A 25651-nucleotide genomic window follows, 5' to 3' on the forward strand; every position below is an offset into this window, starting at 1 on the left:
GCGCTCGGCTCCCCCCCCACCCACGCCCGCGCTCTCCCCAGCCCCCCGCCGCGCTCCCGCCGCCGCCGCCGGCTCTGACCGCGGGGGCGCGCGGGGTTGCCATAGAAACGCCGGGGTCGGCGCGGCGGCGCGCGGGGCGGGCTCTTGGGCTCCCGGCGGCGGCGGCTAGCGCCCTGGCGCACGCCCGGGCGCCTAGGAGCTTCGGTTGTTGGGCCCCAGCCCTGGGGCCCTGGCCGTGCGCGAGGCAAGATGTTGAGGCGCGTCTTGGAAAACCGGTAACAGCTCCGGGCACCAGCTGCTCAGGGCCCGCCACACGAGAGGGCTTGGGTGGGAGAAGTGGAGCCTTTCTCCGTGGGGCTTCCGCGCCGAATCGTGACGCTGGGCCGAGGGCTGGACCGTCCCCGCTGCGATCTGGGGCCTACCTCCCTGGGCTGCAGCAAGCCCCCGGGGCCGCCCGCGGCCGGGCCGGCTCCACCCACCCGCTCTGCCGGGCTCGGGTCCCCGCACGGCCGCGGGCGGTGCAGATGCCTGGGGGGCAGCCGGGCGCCCAGGCCGCGCAGCGCGGAGCGGCCCTCGCAGCCACCGCCTCGCAGCGGCGCGGCCAGCCGGAGCCGGGCCCCTTAGTGCGCCTACACGGTGGGGATATTGAGGCCAGGCTAGAGGAGGGGTATTCGCCTCGGGAAATGGTGGGATTGTTGATGGTTTGCGCCTCAGAAGCTGCGAAATGCCCCAGGAATGTTTGCGTATCAAATTAACGTGAAGACGGAAGCCATCTCCTCTCTAATGAGAATGATTTGCGTTTTGTGTCACCTTTTTCTCTAGAGACGCTCAAACCAGACAACTGCAAGATGCTGTGACAAATGTGGAGAAGCATTTTGGGGAGCTGTGCCAAATCTTTGCTGCTTATGTACGGAAAACTGCCAGACTGCGAGACAAAGCAGACCTCCTGGTGAATGAAATCAACGTGTATGCCTCTACGGAGACCCCAAATTTAAAGCAGGGCCTGAAAAACTTTGCTGATGAGTTTGCCAAACTTCAGGATTATCGACAAGCAGAGGTATGGAGTGAGGTCACAGCGTCATTGTTGTGAATGAGCCCTGAAGTAGTGGATGAGGGAACCCTGAAGACTTGCACTTGTAATCTACCTAACTGCAGTGGCGAACACACACTTGATGATAAACGTACATTTTCAAATCTGTAACACTGAGAGAGTTATTAAAGGGAAGCTTCCCGTGATGTTACCGTTTTCAAACTAAACTTTAGGGTGTCTTGAAGTCCTGAATTTCTCCACGTCCTTTGCCAACTTTTGGCCAAGGGGTGAGTATTTACAGGGGGCGTAAACATAGTATACCCATGGGGAAGAAAAGGAGCATGACTTGTGTCTTGTAAGTATATTTTAAAGTATGTGTGGAGATGGAAGATGTTGGGAATAGTAATGTGAGTGAATAAGTAATAAATGGACAAGAGATCCTTGCTGCTTCCCTGCTCTGGAAAGTTGACCAATGTTCATTGAAGAAAAAAAAAGGAACTGGTTTATATCATCGATTCAAACCAGCAGTGAAACTTTTGGAGTTTTTTTGCTTTGCCGGCGAGGGAAGAAGGTGGTCTTGTAATTGTTTTCTTTCTAAAAGTCCATTTTTTCCTTTAATACCTTATAAATACTTCGTTTATATTTACATTAGATGTCAAGAGACAAGTTAATTTGTAAGAAGTTGTCCAGTTAGAGCTGCATTGCTGCTTTTCTCATCAGTGCTTTTGATCCTTTTTTAAAGCCTGAAACAGAAATTTGATTTAAAAACCCCACAAAAACAAAATGAGGATAATGATCTTCCAACCTATTACAGCTATTCATACAGAAATTTGAGTAGTAATTATATTTAGAGGTACTTTTTGGGAAAATGTTGGGTTCTTGTCATATGATGTTTTTTCTGTAATAAGCAACTCTCAGTTATACATAACTGGGGATTTACTATTTCAAAAATTTATACTCACAGATAATCCTAAAATCCTGTGTTAGCCACTAATTTCAATGTCCCTTTCTAGGAAACTTTTATGCTATTATCAAATAGCAAAGTGAATTCATGTACACTTGTTCTCCTCTTTGTTTCCCTTGCTTACCAAACAGTGGAGGTGCTAATGAACAATTAGCAAAAGGTGGGCGACCAAAAGGAGAACAGAAAAAAGACGTGGATGATCTCACACTGCATAGTCAGTGTGTGGATTATTCAAAATGGTATAGAGTAAACTATCCTGAATATTCATGGTTTTGATTTTAGGATTCCTAATATTTAAATGCTCAATGAGAAATTGATTTTCTTCATTTTCCTAAAATCTTTTAAAATGAAACATTCATATGCACTTTGTTGACAGAAACTAAAGAAAAATCAATATGCAATGTACTCACTGATTATATAAACATGTATCATCAAAAAAAGCCTTTTTCCTTCTACAAAAGTAATATATGTTCATTTTAAACACTTAAATATGTGTCATCTTGTATTACCTATCCTGAAAAAGAAAATTTTACTGTCGAAGTCTTATTTTTTGTGTGCTATATTTATATACTTGCCTTTAAAGCAAATCCTTTTCTTCAGTGCTTTTCAGTAGTGCTATTAGTAAAAGAAGAATTACTCAAAATGTGATGATAAAAATTGTAGTGTTTAAGAAAAACTGTTTAATTCTAAATAAAAGAAAGATCAACCATACTGTTTGACAACTCAGCAAGCCTGAGACCATTTATCTTGTTCTCTAAGCTTTTCTAATCTACAAATGGCTTCTCAGAAAAAAATTGCACTTAATACAGTGGTCTCTAAGCTTTTTTGCCTTTGAGGGTTATGTTGCTTTAAATGTTTCCAATGAGCTATTTCTTTCAGCTTTGATTTTTTTATTTGGAAACTTGGGCTATATTGTATTTCGGAGATAAAGTATGTAAAGTATCCAACACTGTGCTAAACACACTGAAAGTGGAAGCTGTATTAAAATTTGAGATGTCTTAAAACTTACCCCAAAACTACTACTTTAAGATAGAAAAGTAATACAGAGATGATGGTGTGGCAAGGATGAGCTCCTTGGAAACCCGAGACATTTTCTTGTCATATTGCACACCAGCTGCTTTTCTGCTTTTATTGTTACTGTATAGCGTAACAGTTTTTAATGTGTTTGAGTTTAGATTCTGTCTTATCAATTTCTCATGATTCTTTTATTTATAAAGATAACTGTGACATTTTAATCTAAAAATTTTAAAATATTAATCTGTGTAGTAATGATGTTCAAGTTAAACAGCACAGGATTTATTTCAGAATTTAAATTTTGATATGTATGTGTTGCTTTTCAGTTACATTTTATAATAATTTTCAATAGGTTGAACGACTTGAAGCCAAAGTAGTTGAACCTTTGAAAGCTTATGGAACCATTGTAAAAATGAAACGAGTAAGTAAATTCATTTGTTTCTTCTATTATTAGGTATTCTGGCAAAGAGTATGAGGTTTCCGATAATTGTCTTTTTAATAAAAAGTACAAATTAATGTTTATTCATTCTTTTTACACACTCTGAAGCATTATTTCTTAGAACTTTGAGAATGAAATTTTTTATTGAGCTTACTAAGTAAACTACTATAGCAACATAAAGCATTATTTTGTTTATTATGGGAACATTAAAATATGTCATATTTATAGTCATGAAGAATATATGGACAGAAATCATTTTACTAAATGAATATAAGTTTGTATTTTTGTTTGAAAGCAGACAATAACATGACTAAAAATAAGTATGACAAAATTCTATTTTTTTCAATTGAGGTATAATTGACATATATTAGTTTTAAGTGTATAGCATATTGATCTGATATTTGTATATATTGTCCAGTGATCACCACAATAAGTCTAATTCACATCTGTCACCATACAGTTAGAAATTTATTTTTTCTTGTGATGAGGCGTTTAAAGATCTATTCTCTTAGCAACTTCCAAATATGCAACACAATATTATTAACTATAGTCACCATGCTATACATTACATCCCTAAAGTTCTATTTTTTAAATCAGCTTTATTGAGGTATAATTTATATGCACTAAAATCCTCTCATTTTAAGTGTTCATTGAGTTTTGACAAATGTGTATGCACATGTAACTACCACCACAATCAAGATATTTTGTGTGTGGTGAGAGAGAGAGAGAGAGATATATATATATATATATACGCATATATATGGTTATAGTTTTGCGTTGAAATTGTGTCATTATTTTGAGACGATATTAAACACTCGTGTGCACACACTCACACACAAAGACACACACTAATTATGCAGTAGTATTGCTGTGGTAATGCCTGAATCAAACAAGGAGTGTTCTCTCATTCTTAAAACAGTGTGTGTGTATTTTATTTCTTAAATCAGATTTTTATTAGCAAAAAAATGCTTATTTGCAGGATGACCTCAAAGCAACATTAACAGCAAGGAATCGAGAAGCTAAACAGTTAACTCAGTTAGAAAGAACACGTCAGCGAAACCCATCTGACCGACATGTTATTGTATCCTTTGAATTTTGGTCTTTAAAAAGACGTTTTGTAAGGTATGAAATATGAAATATATATATGGAAATTATGCATTTATACTTTTAAATGTGTACAGAATTTGAATATAAAGATTGAAAAGAAATGCATGCATTTATGAATTCTCACTATAAAAATTAGCCAATTTTAAAGAGAATACACCACCTAATTCAATCTCCTTTATTGTTTTCCACAATTGATATACAAAAAATAAAACACTTATAAATGTAGATGTTTTTATACAAAGTAAATTCTAAAATTCTGAGATTTTTTTTCACATGATGACTATTAATTATAAAATTAACTTAAAGGTCTGTTATTAATTCTAATGTATCAATGTCCTTTCTGCCCTGCTTTTGAGAAAAGGAAGGAAAAATCATTTTTTCCCCAGTATAATTCCCTTCATCTTTAAAAGAAAAAAAAAACACCATGAAACTCACAATATGACTTCCAGCCAAAGACCCTCAGGAGATTGAAGAGTATAATTGAGGTCCACAGCTGGACACAAAGGATCTATATGGCAGTGTCTACTGTAACAAGGTTCTTCTGTTAAGAATGCCTGTTTTTTAAATTAGAACGTGCCTTGTTCATTACTAAACAAAAGAAGAGAAAATAGTGCCTGGCTAATTGCGAGCCTCTGGGATAGGTGCAATTGTATACAAAGTACTAACTTATCCAGCTGCTTCTTTTTCCCATTCCTTCCTATGTCTCCTTCCTACTTCCTTAAGGTTTTTACTGCCCAGCTCAGCCAGAAACCACATGAGGAGTGGCTCTTTGGGGGCATTTGAGGTTCCAGAACACCTCCATTCCTGAGGGGATTCCCTTGAGCAGTGATTTGGGGCTGCGTCACTTGCCTGGTCCTCCTTCCTTTGGACCAAAGGTACATACGCCCAACTTTGTAATAAACAAAAATGGGCAGCCACAGGGCTGGGATTGCCCATTGGAGGCTGGAACAGGAACAGCTAGACAGTAGTTGATGCTTAAGATCCACCAACTGGAGATTACAGAGTCTAGGTTTTAAGCAAGTTGGAGAAACCAGAGACTGCTGGAGAAGTTATGACTGACAACTAGGGACAAACGCAGAGGTGAGGGAATGTCAGTAGTTTTTAAGAATTAAGCCAGAGTTGAAAATTTTGTTGTTTTGTTTGGAGGAGAGTGTATAAAGGCAAAAAAAATGTCACATCTGGACTCCTGAGTGGTTGGCAAGATTGAATCAGAGATAGTATTAGTAAGGACACTCAACACAGAAATGAAGCTATTCCTAAGTCTGCCTTAGAGGCTCTGCTGTACACAGTGGTGTGGAGGAGGTGTCTTATGGTAGATGAAGCAGGTCTGTGGATTCACATGTGGGGAAATGCAACAACTGAGTAGATTCTTGCTCTCGGTGAATTGCTATGCTCACTGGGAAAGCTCTGTGACTTCAGTGGATTTTAATGACCTGAGACTAGAAAATAAAAGACAATCCCTACATATAAATGTATTCAGTATAAATATGGAAATATTCAATCATAGCATCATAGAATATTAACCAGGATAGACCCTTAAATTTTAGCTGACTATTCAAAAGAAGCACATTAAAATTCAATGTGTAAAATATAATGGAATAGCCCTGGCCCCAGAAGATGGAGTAAAGAATCATCCCAGGGCTTTGCCAGTTCAGCCCTCAAGGCCCCTGGTGGCTTCTGAACAAGCTTCCTATAACATATTTTGAAAAACACTAATCTGGCTCACTTTTTTATAAGCCATTTTGCACTTGTGACTAATTTGATTAAATATACTGATAATTCAGTCATAGCTTAGTATTTCAATCAAAAGCATTTCCTACTCAAATTGGGACATTATAGGATTTTGAAGAATCTTCAACAAAAGAAAGATATAGAAATCTGTATCCTCTTTGCTAAAAATAGCTGTGTAACTTTGGGTGAGTTGCTGTGCTGAAGTAAAAAGGAGTTCAGACTTCAAGAAATGGATAGTAGTTGCCAGAGGATGGTAGATTACGTTACAGACGTCCCAGCTGTGGCTTATGCTTCCCCATTCTTTTCTAGTTTAGCCAACGCTACTTACCCTTCTAGAGTTTAAAATGAAACTATCAGTAAATGGGGAGAGGAAAGACAAAAGTCAAAAGGAAGAAGAAACAAGTAAAGAATTGCGTGAGTCACATGTAATAGACAGTATTAGGAAATTAGTCTGCTTGAATACTATCATTAGTAAAAGGTTAACATGCATCAAATAAGAGAAGTTTTTTCATGCTAATAAATCTTTAAAGGAGCTCTATTTTACTTTGAATTTCCTGTGATGAAGTTATATTTTAAAAATCCCAAGCCCAATAACTGTACAGAGTATTAGTTTTGATTGCTGGTTATGATTAAAAGTTTGTATGTTTTTTAAAAACTTTACATCCTATATGGCAAATATACACACATATACACGCAGGTATAAATGAATATATTTTTAAATGCTTAGTATCTTGAAATTGTATATTTGAATTAACCTAATTGTAAGAGTATATACAATATAAATATGTAATTAATGTATAATCTAATTGCAAAAGTATATAATTCTATAAGAGTATATGATTTGAATTTATTGAAACAAATTGTTCTCTTTGAAATGTATTTTTTCCTTTATGAAAAATTTCAGTCACAGGTGGGTAATAAAGTGGTGTGTCAAGAGATGGATCCTTATAGTAAACCCTTTTACTTATTTCAATTTCTACATTTTCTTGAAAAAGAGAGCCAGGGCTGAATGTCAGAATATGATGTCACAAAACTTTGATGACAAATGCAGATTTTTCCCATGAATTAACTATTGAATGATGATGTGTGATACTTTTGAGTAAATGCAATACTAGCATAGGAAATGAAACTTTATTAGAAAGAATTTAATAAGAAAATTGGACTACGTCTTTTAAAATCTCTATGTTACTGTTTAACAAAAAATTTTAAATATTTTTGGGCAACTATTGTCCTAAAGGATGAGATACTTTTTTTCTTTTTGAGGGAGATTAGCCCTGAGCTAACATCTGCTGCCAATCCTCCTCTTTTTGCTGAGGAAGACTGGCCCTGAGCTAACATATGTGCCCATCTTCCTCTACTTTATATGTGGGATGCCTACCACAGCATGGCTTGCCAAGCAGTGCCATATCTGAACCGGCGAACCCTGGGCCACTTAAGCGGAACGTGCGCACTTAACCGCTGCGCCACTGGGTCGGCCCCTGGATGAGATACTTTTTTAAGAGAAATGCATCATTAGACGAGAAATGTCCTGCACTTTATAGAACTGTAGCCACTAGCTATATATGGCTGTTGAGCTCTTGAAATGCAACTAGAGTAACTGAGGAACCAGCTTTTAAATTTTCATTTAGTTTTAACTTGTTTAAATGTACATAGCCACCTGTGGCTAACGGTCACCATATTGACTGTACAACACAGATCTAGATAGTATGAGTACTTGTCATTAGAGTATATAAAACAAAGCATTAGACTTGCCAGCTAATTTATTAGTTACTATATATATATTTTTTGTAATAAGCATTAACAAAATAGTAACAGTATGATATTGTTAGCTTATAAGAATATACAAATAGAAACCCCATGCTGGAATAAATATTTCTAGTGTATATTCTTTTCTACCTGGGATATTACAGAATTAGAAATATTTAATGCATTTGGAGAAATAGAAAATTGAAAGTACTTAAGTCACAGGTTCTTTCTTTTTTGGGGAGAAAGGGTTAAAGGGGAGAGAGAGTGAGAAGTAAAAGGATAGTGGCACAGACAGCGAAATAGGTAAAAGCAGTAGAAAATACAGAAAATGTTTTACAGTAAATCATCCAAGGGTGATACAGGGAAAAAATGGTTGTGTAGAAAGAAAGGGAAGAAATTTTGTTTTCTTTTATTTGAGATTATGAATCATGTCACTTAGTAGATTTAAAGTTCTTTATTCTGCATGTGCTAATTATATAGATCATTTTATCTCATGTGGTAAATACATTATTGAACAGTTTACACTGTTATGCCAAAAAGCCAGTACTGCAGTGGTAGCATTTACACATAGACTCAGTTGAGTGGATTTTGACTTGATTTTTTTGTATCTTTGTTTGGGGAATACTTTTGTAGGCAGAAACCGAATTGCAGAGAGCTACAATGGATGCTACCCGAACAACTCGTCACCTGGAGGAAACTATTGACAATTTTGAAAAGCAGAAAATAAAGGATATAAAGGTAATAAAGTAGCTATTAAGGTTTAAAACATGTTTTCTAAACTTAGTTTTTGTTTTATTTAAATTTATGAAAAATTTAAATTACTCTGACTTTTTTAGGCCATAGTCTGTGTGAAAAAGATATCATAAATAAAAATATATCAAATGTTATTTTCTTATGGAAACAATGGTATGTAAAGGGACTACATTCCCAACCAGAGGCCAGATAGTCAACTTTTTATCACAAATACTATTTAATCAAAGGAGCTATCATGTGGTATGTTTTATGTATCAGGCACTGTTCCAGGTACTTTACACAAATTATCTTTTAATCTTTACAGCAACCTAATGAGAATAAGGTGGTGTTATCCATATATTGTATAAAAAATACAGCAACTTACCCAAAGTATCATAGCCAAATATCTGATATGTAAACCAATCATGTATTTTAGAAATATGTTCTTTCCATTATAATAGACTATCATTAATTTTTATACCATAAAGCTTTCTAATAACTACCTATTATTAAATAAGTAGGTTAAGAGTAGCCAACCAAACAAACTTGCATCCACCATGATATGGTGTCACAAGAAGAATTGCCTTATTGTATTGTAACAAAGTAGGAGATTTAAAACTTTTGGGATCATGTGCTTCAGAAGGTCTTCAGTGACTTTTTCATAGGCATTTTGGAAAGATTTGGAGGATTGCTTGTGACCATATTATGTCTTTTAAAACAAATCATTTAAGGATCCCTTTTGGCTCACTGCAAATTTTCCTGGAACAAGCTTTAAAGTATTTTTGTCATTTTACAACCATTAACAAAGAAAATGGCCTGCTTTCATAAGTTAGGTTCTTATCAATAAACTAAGTATTATCTACTACTTAATTATATCATTCCTCTCTACAATCCATGAAACAACATTCATTTGCCCCGTTTATTTTTTTAAATTTCCTATCATAGTTTCAAAGCATTTCAGAACTTTGATGTTTTTGATAGCCAGACTGAAAGGTCCTGAAGACCAAAACTCTTTTTTTAAAGCCTCTCAATTCATTCCGCACCCTGCTGTGTAATGGTAGATTGCTATTCGCGAAGAGCATCTCAGGAAGCTGCCCTGAGACAAACCCTTTTACTGAGGTAAGAGAGTATAGGCAGGGTATAATATTTTACAATTGCTGACATCCTCCTTAAATTGAGAGAGAGAGGAAGGAAGGTTATTAAAATAATTAGCTTTAACCTGAAAGATGAGAATGGAGACTTGTGAGGTCTGCCTGGTTCCATTGCCACCTGACGGCTGCTTTAGTGTGGTGGGAGTCTGAGTCCTTGCTCCACCACTGTTCCTCATGCCTACAAAATTTGCTTTACCTATGGCAGTCTGTGCCTGTGATCTTTGGTGGGTTCACTTCAATGTTCCACCTGCATGCTGGCTACCTCTACAGGTGTTTTTAATTCCCTGGCATTACCAATAACAAAACTGGGGCAGAAAGAGTGCAAAATTCCCAACTACAATTCCTACTGCCTATTTCCTGAAGCAACAGGACATGGAGTGAGGGACTGCATAATGGAGGGTGCACAGAGAAGAAAAGAGCTGCCAAACTTTTCTCTTTGCCCCTGGAAGAGGGAAGTCTCTTGATGATCACACAAAAAAGGAAGACAGGAAGAAACCTAGTTTTTAAAAAATTGAGATATAATTCATATACCATACAATTCATCCATTTAAAATGTACAACTCAGTGGTTTTTAGTGTGTTCAGATATGTGCAACCATCACCACTGAATTTTAAAACATTTTCATCATCTGAAAGTGAGACCTAGTGCACTTTAGCCCCTGCTTCCCCTGACCCCCTCCACCCCAGCCCTAAGCAACTTCCATTAATCTCATGTCTCTATGGATTTGGCTATTCTGAACATTTCATATGAATGGAATCATAAAATACATGGTTTTTAACTGGCTTCTTTCACTTAGCATAATGCTTTCAAGGCTCATACATATTGTAGCAGGCATCAGTACTTCATTCCTTTTTATGGCTGAATAATATTCCACTATATGGATATTACCACATTTTGTTTTTCCATTTATCAGTTGATGGACATTTGGGTTGTTTCTACCTTTTGGTTATTATAATTAATTATATAAATATTCATGTACAAGTTTTTGTATGGACATATATTTTCATTTCTTTTGGGTATATACCTAGTTGAATTGTTGAATGATATGGCAACTCTGTCTTTAATTATTTGAGAAACTGCCAGACTGTTTTCCAAAGCGGCTGCACCACTGTACATTCCATCAGTATTACATGAGAGTCCCAGTTTCTCTGCATCCTCACCAATACTTGCTGTTCATCAGACTTTATCATTATAGCCATCCTAGTGGGTGTTAAGTGCTATTTCATTGTGGTTTTGGTTTGCAATTCCCTGCTGATGCTTATTGGCCATTTGTACATCTTCCTTAAAGAAATGTCTGTTCAGATCCTTTGCCCATATTTAATTGGGTTGTCTTTTTATTATTGAGTTGTATTGAGTTTTTATATATTCTAGATACAAGTCCCTACCAGATATATAATTTGCAATTATTTCCTCTCATTTGTGGGTTCTTTTCACTGTCTTGATGGTGTCCCTTGAAGCACAAAAGTTTTTAATTTTGATTAAGTCTAGTTTATCTATTTTTTCTTCTGTTGCTTGTGATTTTGTCATCATATCTAAAAATCCATTGCCGAATCTGAGATCCTGAATATTTACCCCTATGTTTTCTTCTAATGGTTTTATAGTTTTCGTTGTTACGTATGTCTTTGACCCATTTGAGTTAATTTTTATATATGGTGTGAGCTAAAAGTTAATCTTCATTTTTTTGCATGTGACAATCCAGTTGTCCCAGCACCATGTTGAAGAAACTGTTCTTTCCCCATAAATAGTCTTGGTGCCCTTGTTGAAAATCAGTTGACATGGTTTTGTTTCTGGACTCTTGTTCTTTTATTGATCTGTCTATCCTCATGCCAGTACTACCCTGTCTTGATTAATTAACATTGCTGTGTAATAAATTTTAAAGTCAGGGTGTGTGAATTCTTCTGCTTTGTTCTTTTTTAGGATTGCTTTTTTTGTGATCATCTGTTGCAATTCAATACGAATTTTAGAATTGGCTCATCAGTTTCTATCAAAAAGTCAGCTGAGATTCTGATAGGGTTTGCATCAAATCTATAGATCCATTTGGGGAGTATTGCCATCTTAAGATTAAGTCTTCCAATCCATGAACATGGACTGGTTTTCCATTTATTGAAATCTTCCTTAATTTCTTTTAACAATGTTTGTAGTTTTCATAGTATAAATTTTATGCTGCTTTTCTTAAACTTTTTCCTAAGTATTTTATAATTCTTGATGCTATTATAAATGGAATTGTTTCCTTAATTTCATTTTTAGATTGTTCATTGCAAATGTACAGAAATACAATTGATTTTTATACACTGATCTTATATCCTGCAACTTTACAGAACTCATTAGCTCTGATAGTTTTTTAGTATAGATTTCCATGGATTTTCTACAGACAAGATCATGTCATCTGTGACAACCCACACTTTTAATGCAGGCCCCCATGACTCTAGCAATTTCCCAGAAATGGGAGTTCCAGAGATCAATACCAGAGTCTGTGAGGGTTCTGAATCTCCTGTATATCTTTCCTCCTCACCGTCAGATTGTTTCTTTTCCACATGAGGCCTCATTTGAGATCTTTTATGATAAAGAGGGATGCACAAATCCCATACCAAAAGCTTCAAAGATTAGTCAAAAAGGGTTACATCACTGCCCCCTTCTTTTTTTCAAGGAAGGTTAGCCCTGAGCTAACATCTGCTGCCAGTCCTCCTCTTTTTGCTGAGAAGACTGGCCCTGAGCTAACATTCATGCCCATCGTCCTCTACTTTCTATGTGGGACACCTGCCACAGCATGGCTTGCCTCATGGTGCCATGTCCAGCACCCGGGATCTGAACCGGCGAACCCCGGGCCACCAAAGCAGAACATGAAAACTAAACCAACGTGCCACTGGGCCGCCCCCCTCCCTTATTTCTAATAAAAGCAATATTCAGATATTGCCATGTTAATTTTAGCATGTCTCACAAATGTTTTTGTGAGACAAATTCTTGGAAAAGTGAATATTGTTGCTGCCATTCATATTTTGGAAGAACCAGACTTAGAACATTCTTATTCTTACCTGTTATCAGGCTACTGCTTCAGATGGGGGTAGAGCTTCTGGCTCCTTCTCCAACCTCCATGGGGCCAGAAATGATTGCCAGTAGTGGGCACTAGTCATAACTGTATTACTGTGTTTGAGATGGGGTTTAATCAACAAGTCCATCTGACTTTTGTTAGCAGCATTAATCAGCAAGGTAGCACAATTTCTAGACAAAGACTTTTCACAGGAACCTTGCAAAAAATTTGAGAAAAGTCGGTATGAAACTTAGTTTATAGAATGTCAAAGAAAAATCGCAATCCCATTAGCTTCCCATGTAATAGGAAAAGTCATGTTACATGGTATGTCAAGGGAATTTCAGACCTACAAAAAGGATCTTGACCAGGGGTCACTCTTGGAACAGATAGGGGCAGGAATTCAGTATGTGGTGAAGTAGCTGACATGGGTAAGAAACATCTTCTAAATTTAATTTTTAATAGCTTTATTTTTATAAAATCACCATAATTTTTTTCATAAATTTATTGAGAAAAATGTAATAATCCCACTACTCAGAAATAATCAGCATTTTGGTTTACATCCTTCCAGATTTTTTTTTCTATGCATTTATACACAAGAGATATGGTGATAATAACAACATTTCTTAGGCATTGACTGTGTCACACATTCTAAGCATTTCATGTGGATAAACTCATTTACTCCTCACAACATCCTTATGAGAAAGGTGATATTATTAGTTCCATAGTTATATTTAAATGGGACCAGACCAGCATCCCTTTTTTAAATTTAATGTATCATGGACTTATTTGTGCTAAGAAACAAATCTGTATCATCCTTTTTGGTGTCCTCATAGTATTTTGCTATATGGATATATTATTTAACTAGTCCTCATTGGTGGACATCTAGGTTATTTTTGCAATTACATCTCATTGCATCACTGAACATCAGACTTTTTGCTGGCCCAGTTATTCTTTTGGGATAAATGACCAGATGTGGCATTTCTTATTCAAAGAGCATACATTTTCAATTCTGATACCTATTTTTAAACTTCTGTCCATAAAGCTTGAACTAGTTTACATTCCTACAAAACCCTGCATGAGCATCCCAATGTAACGATGAATACTGTTAATAATAGCCAATCTGATAGGTGAAAAATCAGTATCATCTTAATGTACATTATTACTACTGTTGAGGCAGAATATTTTTTCATATATTTAATGACATTTTATTCTTTAGTAAGTTACATTTGTTCTTGGCCTATATTGAGTGTTGGCATTTTTCTTTTTTTTTTTAGATTGGCACCTGAGCTAACATCTGTTGCCAATCGTTTTTTTTCTTCTTCTCCCTGAAGCTCCCCAGTACATAGCTGTATATTCTAGTTGTGGTCCTTCTGGTTGCAGTATGTGGGATGCCACCTCAGCATGGCCTGATGAGCGGCGCTGTGTCCGCGCCCAGGATCCAAACGGGCAAAACAGCAGGCCACCGAAGCAGAGTGCGCGAACTTAACCACTCAGCCACGGGGCCAGCCCCCGGCATTTTTCTTACTAATTTGTAAAATTTCTTTATATTGAGAAAATTAACCATTTATATTAAAGAGAAGATATGTCGCAAATGTATTTTTCCATTTTGTTGCTGAAGGTGTGTTTTTGCCACTTTTTTTTTTTTTTTAAAGATTGGCACCTCAACTAACAACTGTTACCAATCTTCTTTTTTTCTTTTTTCTTTTTCTCCCCAAATCCCCCCAGTACATAGTTGTATATTCTAGTAGTAGGTCCATCTAGTTGTGGCATGCGGGACGCCACCTCAACATGGCCTAACAAGTGGTGCCATGTCTGCACCCAGGATCCAAACCAGCAAAACCCTGGGCCGCCGAAGCGGAGCCCGTGAACTTAACCACTCAGCCACGGGGCCGGCCCTCATGTTTTTGCCACCTTAAAGTTTTATTTTTGTTGCCAAATCTATTGGTCTTCATTTCTGCCTTGGCATCACACTTAGAAAAGTTGTTTTGTTCTTCAAGATTATATAAATATTTGCTTATATTTTCTTCTAATATTTGTATGATTTTTAAAATATTTAAATATTTTATCTGATAGTTTGTGCATATGGTTTAAGGTAGATATCTAACTTTATTTTCACTTGAGTCCTTTCTAGCTAGCCAACTATCTTAGGAAGACTGACAGTTAAGAGAGTAAGTCCCAGCCCTAGCCAAAAGCCATTCCACTTCTCAGGTATTCCTTGGTATCTGGAGATTCTTGGTGTGAAATCCAAAATTGTATCTTGGCATAATGCTGTTTATTAGTGTAGTCAGTTGCCAGTATATCAGAGCCCTCTGTGACCTATATGAAGTGATAGTAAGGGTCACTGTTAGTCATAGTTATAAGTCTCTTATCCCAGAGCCCCATCTTTACAGTTAAACCAACATATGTGCTTGGCAGCCCAGAAGGGGTACTGTCAACTACAGCTCTGTTTCCATTGAGTAGTGATCCAAAACCTGTTAGTACTCCCTTAAATATTTTTCTAATCCTTAAGAAAGAATAGAGATGGAGGGGAAAAAAATCATGGAATACTGAGGGATATCTGTATGGCTACCATCCAAAGTGCCGGACTGCTCCTATATGGGTGGTCACCACAGGAAAGCAGGAATGAAGGGAAATGGGTATTTGACTGTTGCCTTTTAGCCTATCTCATCTCTTCTGTCTTTCTCTTTTAAGGACAGTGCTTGAGTATTTTCTCCCTTGTTCTCATTCTCCCCACTTCTCTCTATATTAATACTCTAATTTTTTATTTTTGATAAGGGACAAAATAATTAACAAAAGGATAAGATCCTATTTTATTGAAAACGTGCCTGGTCTGTATCCTTTCCCTGCCTTCCATTATCTCACCCCTGCTTAGATCAACATGCACATCTTCATTCATTCTCCTTGCTCATGATCTTCCTTATCATAAGTTGTCATCATGCTCATAAGAGTTTACCTGCACAGTTTATTTGTGAAGAAAATGATTGATTCCAGCAAGAACGGCACAGTACAGTGAGCAAGAGCTATAACCTTTGAAGAATCAGATCCAAGTCTCAACATTCTAGCTGTGAACAACACTGGGCAAGTCATATGTTTGTAAACTGGAATGCTCTATGCTAATGTATGGTGCTGTTATCAGTGGTAGGAATGTCATTATTACCAAGGAATCCCTTCGTGATTAGAGAAGATAAGTAACATATAGTGAGAAATACGATGGGATATAACTCCTGTCTAAAAAGCATTCTATTCTTTAAACATCAGTTGGAGTTGCTAAAATACCAGCTTCTGAACTGAGCTGCTTTATCTAATACATAAGGCATGTGGTAATAGTACATAATGACATATGCTGAAGTCAGATCTTTTTTAATCACAAATGTCAATTACAAGTTATAAATGGAAGAACTGACTAGAACAATAAGAGGGAAGTAAATGGTGAGATAGGAAACACTTTGTATAATTTGAAGGGCTGCTACAGGTCTTTGAAGCTATTTTTATTCCAGTTGTCTTTTGTACTTAATGTATCCTGTAGAAAACACACCTCGGTATTGCGTAAAAAGCCAAGACTATAGTAAGGAATAAATTTACTAAATTCACAAAGCCATTTTTATGATTGTTTAAATTCAAATCTTTATTTTTTTTAGACTATATTTTCAGAATTTATCACTATCGAAATGTTATTTCATGGCAAAGCTTTAGAAGTCTACACTGCTGCCTATCAAAATATACAAAAGATTGATGAAGAAGAAGATTTAGAGGTAGGACTATGTCTAAGCTCAGTTTTTCTGTTAATATGGAAATGTTTAAAAGAGCATTAGTTTTCGTGGGTCAAATAATCTTAAATTAGAACACTACGATGGATGTGTTATTGTGTGCAGCCCCAAATAGCTGAACTTTTACGATTTTCTATTTATTTTTAACTTTTCAAATTAACCACAGTAAAGTTCCAAGAGTTAATTTATTAATAGCTAGTAAAATATAATCTAAAGCCATTACATGAAATACTGTATCATTTTGACTGGTGATATAATCACTTAAGTGTGCTAAAAATAACGTATATTGATTTGAACTAACATTTGAGTGTTTATGCCATGCCCAGTACCCAAAGCTTTATATGCATTTTTTTAATTCACTCCTCAAACAATCCTGTGAGGTGGATGCTATTATTATTCTCATTTTACAGCAATTTATTTATTTTTCCTGTAGTTGTACAGAACTACCGAAACAGGTTTGGAGACTTTAAGTAACTTAACTTGCCCCTGGCCACCTTGCTAGGAAATAGCAAAATCAGGATTCTAACCAGTTTTGTGTGACTTAGTCAGTAAGCTATGAAATAAATGTAGGTTTATATATAAGGCTTGTTTTGTACTGATAGTTAAATGCAAATAAATCTGATTGGCCAGCTAACATTAGAGCAATTAAATATCAAAGCCTAGCTTCAACAAGCACATCTGAAGAGTAAATGTCCTGCCCTCTTACCTTCCAAAAGAGGGAAAAAAGACACAGGAGTATTTTTGCTGATATAGATCAAAGAGCCAAGACATACTTTGTCCATATTATCTCCACAGTAGAAGTGAAAACACCCATGGACTCTCAAGATATAACCACAATTCTGTATTAATAAGTGATAGAATTTTGGAATGTCTGCCATTTGACAATTTTGAAAATTACCTCAATTTTTTTTTTTTTTTTTTTTTACTAACTTCGCTATCCATAAAGAGATCCCCTAGGCCTTCCCACTACTCTGCTGGTTCCAGGAAACTTAATTCAGTAAAAGCAGATTATAGCTTGACTAAAATGAAGAAAGGTACATGTTTTAGTATGTGTATATCTGTTTTCCAATGCCAAAACCTGATCTCAGTTTTACATGTTATCCATACATTATCATATTGCTATTAACTCTCTGTCAATAGATGGCTTCCTAAGTGTCCATTCCTTCCAAATACTAAAGCTAATGTTTCTTAATTTTCATTCCTTTCCATGTCCTCTTTTTTTAAAAATAGATTATTAAGGTTTTATCTGTCATTTGTAAAATAATAAAAATAGCAGACGTTTATAGAGTGATTACTTTGGACCAACTACTGATCTATGCATTTTAATTCTATTATTTTAATCCTTCTATCAACTTTGATAAAAGAACTTATTGTCCTCTTTTCCATGGATGAGAAAACTGAGGCACAGTGAGGTTAAGAAATTTCCTAGAGGGTCCCATAGCTAGTAGGTAATGTAGCTGAGAGCCAAACCCAAAAGTCTGACTACAGACACTGTTTTTACCCTCTCTGCACTGTACTGCCAGAAGTGTGGTTCTTGACGAGTGACATGAACCATTTCCTGCATTGAGTGTCAGGTTCAAAATTGATCCCCCACTTTTCCCACAAGATTGGAGTCCCTTTTACAAGTATTTTCATTCTCCTTTTTCCAATAACCTTGACATGACATTTGTTAACTGATACTACAGTTCCTTCAAGCCCTTTGGGCCCTAGGATTTTCCTTCTCATTCCAGAGATCCTAGGTATCGTTTTTGTCACACCATTTCTTTTATAACTTCTCTTACTACTCCTGATCAACTAGCTAGGTAGCTTGTGGGAGGAGAGACTTATAAAAAATTAAAAATCTCAGGGCTGTGTGGTAGATGTTTTTGAGTATCAACTTCCCCACTTTCTAGTGGGGCAATATTGAGCAGTGAACTTCACACTTGAGCCTCCTCATCTCTAAAATGTAGAGACTTCTAGTACTTACCTCATAAAATGTTCATTCATCAACTGTTTATTGAGCACCTGTTATATTGCCAGGCCCCATTTTGAGTGCTGAGAATTTAGCATTCTAAGTTAGAAATGGTCTGAGTTGTCAAAGCAGAAACTTAAAAATCTACCAGGGAGTTCAGACATTAAAAAAATATACTTTGGAACTATTTAAGTTTTATAATGTGACCAGTCCCATAAAGAAGAAATATAGTGTGCTGTGAGTTTATGTGATGCAGGATTCTAAATACTAGTCTGGAGAATAAAAGAATGATTTCTTAATTAGAAGCTTGAGGAATGAATAGGAGGATGCCTGGCAACAACTTGAGGTGGAGGGTACAGATTGATATGGAGAGGTCCTGGGGCATAATGAGTTATAGACGTAAGCTGTTACTATTATGCCATATAGAAATTGTGGAGAGGAGAGCAGTCTGGGGAGAGTTGTGGGACCAGGGGAGTAAAATTTTATCAATTAGGTACCAAGAAGAGGAAGAATCCTTTAAATACAAGGTTTCTTAGAAAGAAGTAGAGAAAATATGCAGAGGGGTAGAGAAATAACTTGCTATTCTTAGGTAGTCTGTGCTTTATGAGAACTGCTGAGACTTACTCTGGCAGCAGCTAATTTTTTGCAGCTGAGACTTATTCTGGCAGCAGCTATTTTTTTGCAGTTAGGCATCTAGGTATTATCACAAACCATCTTACCTTATTTGTTCTTCACAGAAAAAGTATTGCCAGGCCCATTTTCCCCTTCAAAAGATCACCTCTGTGTAATCACTTCAGAGCATATTCACATCTTGAGACTCATTCCTAGAAGAGATCTTGGACCATATTGAAAAATGCATTATTGCCAGTAAACTAATATTTCTGTAAATCTGTTGTTTTGCAGTAAGAAATAAATTTTAATATTTAACTGGTTTAGACTTTCAACCCAAGGGTTGTATGTTGTCTTCCATTTCCCACTTTTAACTTCGTCTTTGCTGGAAAAGTTAAAAGACAAAAATACCTCCCTTAAAAATACCAGTGGATGAATAAGTCGTCTAGTTTTTATATCATACCATGATGCCAGTGTTCCATGTCGGGCACCAAAATATGATTGGGTCCTCAGTAACCCGTTAAATAACCTAATTAGCATGCCTGAATTGCCCTCTCATGTTAAGTTTCATCCCTTGATTCCTTTTGCGTCCTGCACGTCTCTAAGGTTTAAAGAAATGTGTAGAGACATTCCCTAGTTTTGAGTCTCCTTTTTTCCCCAAAACATGGGGATTAAGTTCATATCGTTATCATTTATTTACCAAGTGACTCTCTTAAACTGGGAGGAATTGCAAAGATAAAACAGGGCTCCTTGCTCCAAAGGAACTTAAAACTAGTTGTGGGGACAGATAGGTAATTGCACAACAGTGAGATGACAGCTGTACTGAGGGTATGAACAGGAGCTACTGACTAGAGAATACAGGAAGGCAGAAGAAAGATGGCATTTGACTCAGCTCTTGAATGAGTAAGTTTGCTGGAATTCCAGGCTGGGGAATCAGCATCCAAAGACAGAGTATAACATGTTCTGTATATAGGCTGGAAGTGAAGAGTGATGGGTAGGTCTGGTGATCTTAAGCCTTGGATGTCACCTAAGGCATTTGGACTCTGGGTAGTCAGGAGCCACAAACTTTTTTAATAGAGAAATCATATTTTAGTAAGACAATTCTAAGTAAGGTATAAGGAAAGATGTGTAGAGTTAATAAATTAAAATAGAAGTACCTCAGGTGAGAAATATAGGGAGAATGCCCAGGCTTCTAGCCTGGTCTGCTAAGTGTATGGTAATGTCTTTCATTGTAAAGATGAATCTAGAGCTATACTGTCCAATATAGTAGCCACTAGGCATATGTGGCATTTTAAGGTTAAATTGAAAATAAAAATTCAGTTCCTCAGTCATATGAACCACATTTCAAGGGCTCAGTAGCTATATGTGTTCTCTTTGGACAGCACAGAGCAGCAAGTATTTCCATCATCTCAGAAAGTCCTGTTGGACATGCTGGTCTAAGAGAACAAAATGTAGTTGGAAGCATAAATATGCCTCTAAGAAGACCGTCTGTGGAGTACTGGTTGAAGGGTAACCATTAAACACCATGTAGATAAGACCTTTCAAAGGAAGGTATCAAAAAAGGAAAAGTGGCCTAAGGGAAACCCTTTAAAAATATTTAAGGTGTAAGCAATAGAAAAGATGTGAAGAAATAGGGCACGTAGCACATGAAAAGAGTTTAGTGATGGCATACGTGGAAAAGAAGTTTCAGGACAAGGTCAGTGAAGAGAAAGACAAAAAGATTACTTTGGTGATTTTTGGCAAGAGCAATTTCAGTGGAAGGTGATGAAAGCCTAACTAGTTTGTTGACAGATGAATGGAGAAGTAGAATATTTGAGTTTTTTAAAGAATGAAGTTGAACCTTGAAGTAATTTTTTTAAAAAACATTGATCTTGAGCTTGTTTGCTGGGGGAGAGAACCTGTGGAGAAAGAAAACTTTTGTTTGTTGGTTTAGTTTGAAGTTTTGGATGAAGGAAAAATGCATCTTGGGAAGAATGAGAATGACGTTTGCTTTAAAAAAAGAAAAGAGTGGGGTGAAGAGTTGAGGAAAAAGAGGGAAGCTGAAGAAATTAACATCTGATAACTTTACCTGTTGGTCTGTATGTTAGAGAAATGGGAGAAAAGATAAGATATAGATAGGGAGGCTTAAGAAAGTGGTCAGACTGGGAACTGCTGCTTTAAGGAAAAAGAACTGACGATGACATTCCAAATCCTAGTGAGACTATAATCAATAAATTACAGTCGCTCCAATTTACTCGTATGTGATGTACCATAAACGTACTGCACTGAAGTTAAATCAGTCAGTGGAAAATAAGCAGAACAGAAAGAATCAGAGCTATGACTTGCACCTCCCTACTGGCTTGCATTCTTTGAGGGTAAGAACTTTCACATTGCCCCAGCAAAAGTTCTGAAGTGACTGCTTCAGGACCCACCATCATCTTACATGATTCAAATAGGATTTTTGAGCTTTCATCTTTCCAACTTAAAATGTTTTTGTATTTTTTAAATTTTTGTTTTACATTTACAATAAATAATTGAGATTCTGGCCCCGGGGAAGGGAGGCTGCTTTAAAAAAATCTTAACTAAAGAGGAACTTAACATGGCTTTCTAGATTTCCATTGTTTACCATCTACCTATAATGTTGTTTTATCATTGCAACAGGTTTTCCGAAATTCTCTGTATCCACCAGATTATTCATCTCGTTTAGATATCGTAAGAGCAAATTCGAAGTCACCTCTTCAGAGATCACTGTCAGCTAAGTGTGTATCTGGAACAGGACAGGTGAGCTAGAAACAGTAATCTAAAGCAATTTGAGTTGCTGCCTTTGTTCAATACTAAAAATGTTTCCCTTAAGTCATATGACCTCATGTAACTTACCGTCTTTCACATAAAATGACAGAAAATTCTATTAGGTGCAGCTCCTGTTCTTACCCTTACGTGAAATGACAAAACTGTAGTAGATGCAGCTGTTATTTCTTATATAATCTCGTATATTGTAATACATATTACTCTCCAAAGCAGAATACTTGAGAGCAGAGGTGGAAAGGACAGAAGAATGCTAATCGAGATTTCTAATCTAGATTTCTCTGAACTATGAAAAACCAACCATGGTGGTCTAGTGGTTAAGATTTGGCACTCTCACTGCTGTGGCCCAGGTTCATTTCCTGGTCAGAACACCACACCTCCTGTCTGTCCGTTGTCATACTTTGGCAGCTGCGAGTTGCTGGGATGCTGAAAGCATGGCAACTGGTATTTCAAATACCAGTAGGGTCACTCAGGGTGGACAGCTTTCAGCAGAGCTTCCAGACTAAGACAGATTAGGAAGGACCTGGCCACCCACTTCCAAAACAATTGGCTATGAAAACCCTCTGAATAGCAGCAAAGCATTGTCTGATGTAGCACCGGAAGGTGAGAGGATAGTGCAAAAAGACCAGGCAGGGTTCCACTCTGCTGTACACAGGGTGGCCAGGAGTCAGAATCAACTCAATGGTACTACCAACAAATAGTATGAAGAGCACTGATTCTGAGGTCAAACTGCTGAGGGTATAAATCTCACTATCATGACTTACTGGAAATTATACCTAAAAAGGGCTTTTGCCGAACATTATCATAGATCCAGAAGCAGAGATCTTTTAGGTAAAGAGCCAGTTTTCTCATTTCTTCTATATCCAGAAAGTCACAGTTACCTAGTATCTAGAACAAGAAGGGCTCAACAACCTTCTTCTCTAAGAGGCCACAAAGAGAATAACAGGTTTTGTGGGCCATATGGTCTCTGTCCCAACTAAGAGCAGCCATAATCAATACATTAATAAATCAATATGGCTGTTGTAATAAAACTTTACTTACAAAAACAGGAGGCAAACTGGGCCATAGCTTGCCAACTCCTGATCTAGAGAGATGCCTTTTTTCGTATTTAACCTTCCAAATTTAAAATTGAGCAAAATATTTTCAAAATATAACTTTTAGGTAAATTTGATCCAATACCTTCTATTTTCATTTGATTCTCCTCTAACCATTTATTTACTACTTTATATTTATGCATCTCTCCCCCTAACCAAATTATTTTTATTATTCCACCATTAAGTGCCTTGCACATAAATTCCATAAATCTAGTGTTATAGTACATACAAAGTTTTGTTTGACTATTTAGAGCTAAGTGAGCTAACATCTCTGTAGCACTTTGGAATACATTATTCCAGGGTTTCCTCGACCTCAGCACTATTGACTTTGAGCCAGATAATTTGGTACAGGGCAGGCTGTGTGGAGGAGGGGAGTCCTGTGCATTGTAAAGATGTTGAGCGACATCCCTATCCTCTACCCACAAGATGCCAGTAACACAAACACACACCCCCAGTTGTGACAATCAGCACTGTCTCCAACATTGCCAAATGTCCCCTGGGAGGTAGAAACACCCTCAGAAAGATTTGAAGCAAGATGACCCAAGTAGCAACAGTCAAGACTTAAAGCCAAATTTCAACTGCCTAGTTCAAATATCCTTGTGTTTTCCCATCCCTTTGATGATTCTCAGATACCTGTTTTCTGACCCAAGAATTGTTCAGCCTAAAATATTTTTGACATTCGTAGTATACTGAGACTCTACTTTCTCTTAAAGTACTTGTTATTGAAGTACTGGTATCCAACTACAATCAAATGGTTAATTTCACATTTTATTCAAAAAATAACATGATAAATGAATGAAAAAACTGAGACTACTTTCAACTTTAAAATACAGTAATTCATAGGAAATTTTCATTACTAAAAATTATTACTTACGGACATTTCTTTATAAGGGCATATTAAAAAAGATACTAAGCATGTAAAAATATATTTTAGTATTTTTTAAAATGTGTTAACTTTTAACAGGTGTCCACCTGTCGACTAAGAAAGGATCAACAAGCAGATGATGATGATGAAGATGAAGACTTAGATGTTACAGAAGAAGAAAATTAATTTCCTTAAGTAAACGTCACATTTCCATTTTCATCTCAAATAACCTGGAATCCAGAATTACTGAGTTATAAAACTGGCCTGATAGCTTAAACCTCAAAATGAAACGCTACTGGAAATGGAAAAATAATTAAAGGAATTTTATGCTGACCAAAATGAAGGTTTTAAAAAATATTACACACCTTTCATTTCAACATCCTATCTAGCATATGTGATCTTTTTTGTACAGGTTCCATTTTTTTTAAAAAGATGATATATTTCAAAATTATTTCATATTAATGCACTATACCTAGTTGAGGTTGTAATAGTAAGCAGATGACAAAAGAAAAGATCTAACAATTCCACTTTTTTCTTTTAGGTTAAGATACCATTCTTTCATCACCAGAAAAGGGTCCTAGATAGTCATTCTGATTGAATACAAATTCTATTCCATAAAGACTTAATCAAAAAGACATTTTCTTTTTTCCTTTTTCTTTTCACTTTTACAATAACATACAGTTTCATTGATACGTAAATTTACTTTTCAACAAGAGTGTAATCACTCTTGATTAAAATTAATGGGACCCTAGGATATCAGTATTTTACAACTATGTGTAAAGCATAAATTTTAGCTTTAAAAGGAAAGTCACATTCAGCCTGATTCCAGTTTTAACCTGAGACTGCTGTCATACTAAAGCATTTTACCATGGTATTACAACTTTTGGAAAGCTGTAATTTGGTGGACTGTTGCCTAAGAAAAGAAACTGTCATGGAAAACCATAAATCATTAAAAATTCTATAAAAATTTTACCAAACTACCATGTAATTAATGAAAGTTTATAGTCACTTTTATTCCTAAAAATATAAAACAATTTAATAGCCTTTCAGTATGTCTGATGCTTTTCTTTGGATGGGGAATTATACTTTTGTTATTTCATGGATCCCAGTCAGGCATATAAAAATTATCAAATTTATAAAATCATTTGGGATAACCACAAAAAGCAGTTATTCATAACAGAAAAAGACAGACTTTCTAGAAAGCTTTTTTGACTTTGTTATTTATGGTTCTGTTCTTAACAAAGTACTGCTTCCTAAGAATGGTCCTAATTACTTCAGTACTTTTTAAAAAAAATATCCAAAACATTTTAGAACCCTAAATAAACTGATATTCTTAAGAAATTGAGGCTATCATTGCATTTTTATTTTCTCAGTATTTAAATTTGGTGGTGTAGATGGGAGAAAAAGCAGGGTTATACTATTTCTCTTGCTGTTTACTAAAGCAACTCACTTCTCTTGAGCATCAGTTGCCCCATTTGTAAAGTTAAAACGGTGCCTGATATATGAAGCAATTAACAATAATCTAATATAAAATATATGCCCTGCTTACCTCAAAGAAATATTCTAAGGACAAAAGCAATATTCTAAATGACAATACTTTCATCAATGTAGAATTAAGTTTCTTTTAGACAAGGCATAG

The 25651-nt window shown here is 36.4% G+C and overlaps 1 protein-coding gene across 2 annotated transcripts; it reads left to right on the forward strand.

The window, feature by feature from the left end:
- On the forward strand, positions 1-25353 carry CIBAR1 (CBY1 interacting BAR domain containing 1). Of its 2 annotated transcripts, XM_023648687.2 has the most exons (9): positions 117-275; positions 823-1057; positions 3361-3429; positions 4427-4528; positions 7190-7195; positions 8665-8769; positions 16581-16694; positions 21910-22029; positions 24112-25353. In XM_023648687.2, exons 1-9 carry the CDS (start codon positions 250-252, stop codon positions 24196-24198), a joined length of 864 nt encoding a protein of 287 aa, XP_023504455.1. In that variant the 5' UTR covers positions 117-249; the 3' UTR covers positions 24199-25353. The 2 variants fall into 2 exon arrangements, with proteins under 2 accessions (XP_023504456.1, XP_023504455.1); XM_023648688.2 differs by lacking the exon at positions 16581-16694 and having other exon boundaries at positions 1-275.
- Positions 25354-25651: the final 298 nt, after the last annotated feature.

The sequence above is a fragment of the Equus caballus genome, chromosome 9 (assembly GCF_041296265.1).
Source record: "Equus caballus isolate H_3958 breed thoroughbred chromosome 9, TB-T2T, whole genome shotgun sequence".
In the NCBI taxonomy this organism is placed as follows: domain Eukaryota; kingdom Metazoa; phylum Chordata; class Mammalia; order Perissodactyla; family Equidae; genus Equus; species Equus caballus.